The 2,716-nt window shown below is 20.2% G+C and overlaps 1 protein-coding gene across 1 annotated transcript in view; it reads left to right on the top strand. All coding sequences in view use genetic code 6, as the record gives it.

Annotated features, from left to right (window-relative positions):
• Window positions 1-244: 244 nt before the first annotated feature.
• Window positions 245-2,716, top strand: part of TTHERM_001117360 (kinase domain protein) — a gene marked incomplete at both ends in the record, with an annotated part of 7,228 nt that continues 4,756 nt past the window's right edge. Inside the window, 5 exons of the mRNA XM_012799296.1 lie at window positions 245-331; window positions 578-667; window positions 927-1,016; window positions 1,276-1,365; window positions 1,614-1,703. Coding sequence (XP_012654750.1) covers window positions 245-331; window positions 578-667; window positions 927-1,016; window positions 1,276-1,365; window positions 1,614-1,703 — 447 coding nt within the window. The remainder of the gene's footprint in view (window positions 332-577; window positions 668-926; window positions 1,017-1,275; window positions 1,366-1,613; window positions 1,704-2,716) is intronic.

Here is a 2,716-nt window from a genome sequence, read left to right as displayed (position 1 = left end):
AACAGTTTATTTGTTTTGATTTGTGATATTTTTAATTATAAAAGCTAATTAAAAACAATAAAACTCTTTTTTCTTTTGCTTGCTTGAGTTTTTTTTCCTCTTTATTTGCTAATTTAACTCATCATATTATTTTCGACTTTTCATTTTATTATTAATTAGTCTTATTATTTCATATATTTTTTTCCTTTTTTCCTTTTTATTAACTATTTAATTATAAATTTTTTCTTCAATATTTAAAAAGTAGCAATTAAATTGGTGATGAAGGTGCATCAGTCTTAGGTTCTGCTTTAGCAAATTGCATTAATCTCTCAAATTTGGAACTTGACTTTAGGTAAAAGCAGTTTATTTATTTTGGATTGTGATATTTTTAATTATAAAAGCTAATTTAAAAGAACAAAACTGTTTTTTCTTTTGCTTTTTATTATGCTTGCTTGCTTTTTTCTTCTTCTTTCTTTACTAATTTTATTCGTCATTTTATTTTCGAATATTGAGTTTATTATTAATTCATCTTATTATTTAATATTTTTTTTTTCGTTTTTTCTTTTTAATTAAATTTTTTTCTCCAATATTTAAAAAGTTAAAATAAAATTGGTACAATAGGCGCATCAGGCATAGGTTCTGTTTTAGCAAATTGCATTAATCTCTCAAATTTCACACTTTGCCTTTAGTAAAAACAGTTTATCTGTTTATGATTGTGATATTTTTAGTTATTAAAGCAAATTTAAAACAATAAAGCTCTTTTTTTATTTGCTTTTTACTGTGCTTGCTTTTTTTATTCTTTCTTTGTTAATTTAATACACTGATCATTTTATTTTCAATTTTTGCTTTTATTGTTAATTAATCTTATTATTATTATTTTTTTTACTTTCATTTTTTCTTTTTAATTAACTATTTAATTATATATTATTTCTTCAATATTTAAAAAGCAACAATTAAATTGGTTCAATAGGTGCATCACGCTTAGGTTATGATTTTACAAATTGCAATAATCTCTCAAATTTGACACTTAGACTTTAGTAAAAATAGTTTATTTGTTTTGGATTGTTTAATTTTTAATTATAAAAAATAATTTAAAACAATAAAGCTCTTTTTTTTTATTTCTCTTTTATAGTGCTTGCTTGATTTTTCTTCTACTTTCTTTGTTAATTTAATTCATCATTTTATTTTCAACTTTTGTTTTTATTATTATTAAATCTAAACTTTTCATATTTTTTTATCGTTTTTTCATTTTTATTAATTATTTTATTATAAATTTTTTCTTCAATATTTAAAAAGTAACAATTAAATTGGTGATGAAGATGCATCAGGCTTAGGTTCTGGTTTAGCAAATTGCACTAATCTCTCAAATTTAACACTTAGCCTTAAGTAAAAATAGATTATTTTTTTTGGATTGTTATATTTTTAATTATAAAAGCTAATTTAAAACAAAAAAGCTCTTTTTTCTTTTGCTTTTTATTGTGCTTGCTTTTTTTTATTCTTTCATTGTTAATTTAACTCATCATATTATTTTCGACTTTTCCTTTTTTATTATTAATTAATCTTATTATTTCATTTTTTTTTCATTTTTTCATTTTATTAACTATTTAATTATTATTTCTTCAATATTTAAAAAGTAACAATTAAATTGGTTCAATAGGTGCATCAGGCTTAGGTTTTGGTTTAGCAAATTGCATTAATCTCTCAAATTTGGAACTTGATCTTTAGTAAAAACAGTTTACTTGTTTTGGATTGAAATATTTTTAACTATAAAACTAATTTAAAACAATAAAGCTCTTTTTTCTTTTTCTTTTTATTTCGCTTGCTTTCTTTTTCTTATTTTTTCTTTGTTAATTTAGCTCATCATTTTATTTTCGACTATTGATTTTATTATTAATTAATCTTATTATTTCATATGTTTTTTTTTTCGTTTTTTCTTTTTAATTAACTATTTAATGATATATTTTTTCTTCAATATTTAAAAAGTGAAAATTAAGTTGGTGATAGAAGAATAGAATAGAAATACTCGCACATATAAATGCACTCAGAATACATCTTAAAATTAATTTTTATTATAATTACAAATTTATAAATTTATTTTTAAGGTATTTTAGTAATTATTACTATTTCATATGATTATTTTGAATTTTATAAAATGTTAATTTTATTTATTTTATATTTTGTATTTATAATTTGTAAAGGCATTTTCATTTTCGTAATTATTAATAAAAAATTATTATTTTGCATACACCCAGTTTCCTTTTTTTCTAAAAACCTAAAAATTTGATAAAAATAAAACGTAAAATCAATATTGAAAGTTTTTAAGTTGGTGATAAAGGTGCATCGGCTTAGGTTCCGGTTTAGCAAATTGCATCAATCTTTCAAATTTGACACTTAGACTTTAGTAAAAACAGTTTATTTGTTTTGGATTGTTATATTTTTAATTATAAAAACAAATTTAAAACAATAAAGCTCTTTTTTATTTAGTTTTTATTGTGTTTGCTTGCTTTTTCTTCTTCTTTCTTTGTTAATTTAACTCATCATTTTATTTTCGACTTTTTTTTATTATTAATTAATCTTATTTTTTTCTTCTTCATTTTTTCCTTTTTATTAACTATTTAATTATAAATTTTTTCTTCAATATTTAAAAAGTAGCAATTAAATTGGTGATGAAGGTGCATCAGGCTTAGGTTTTGGTTTAGCAAATTGCATTAATCTCTCAAATTTGGAACTTGACCTT

Source organism: Tetrahymena thermophila (assembly GCF_000189635.1).
Source record: "Tetrahymena thermophila SB210 genomic scaffold scf_8254484, whole genome shotgun sequence".
NCBI lineage: Eukaryota > Ciliophora > Oligohymenophorea > Hymenostomatida > Tetrahymenidae > Tetrahymena > Tetrahymena thermophila.
This window is presented reverse-complemented; position numbering and strand designations above follow the sequence as displayed.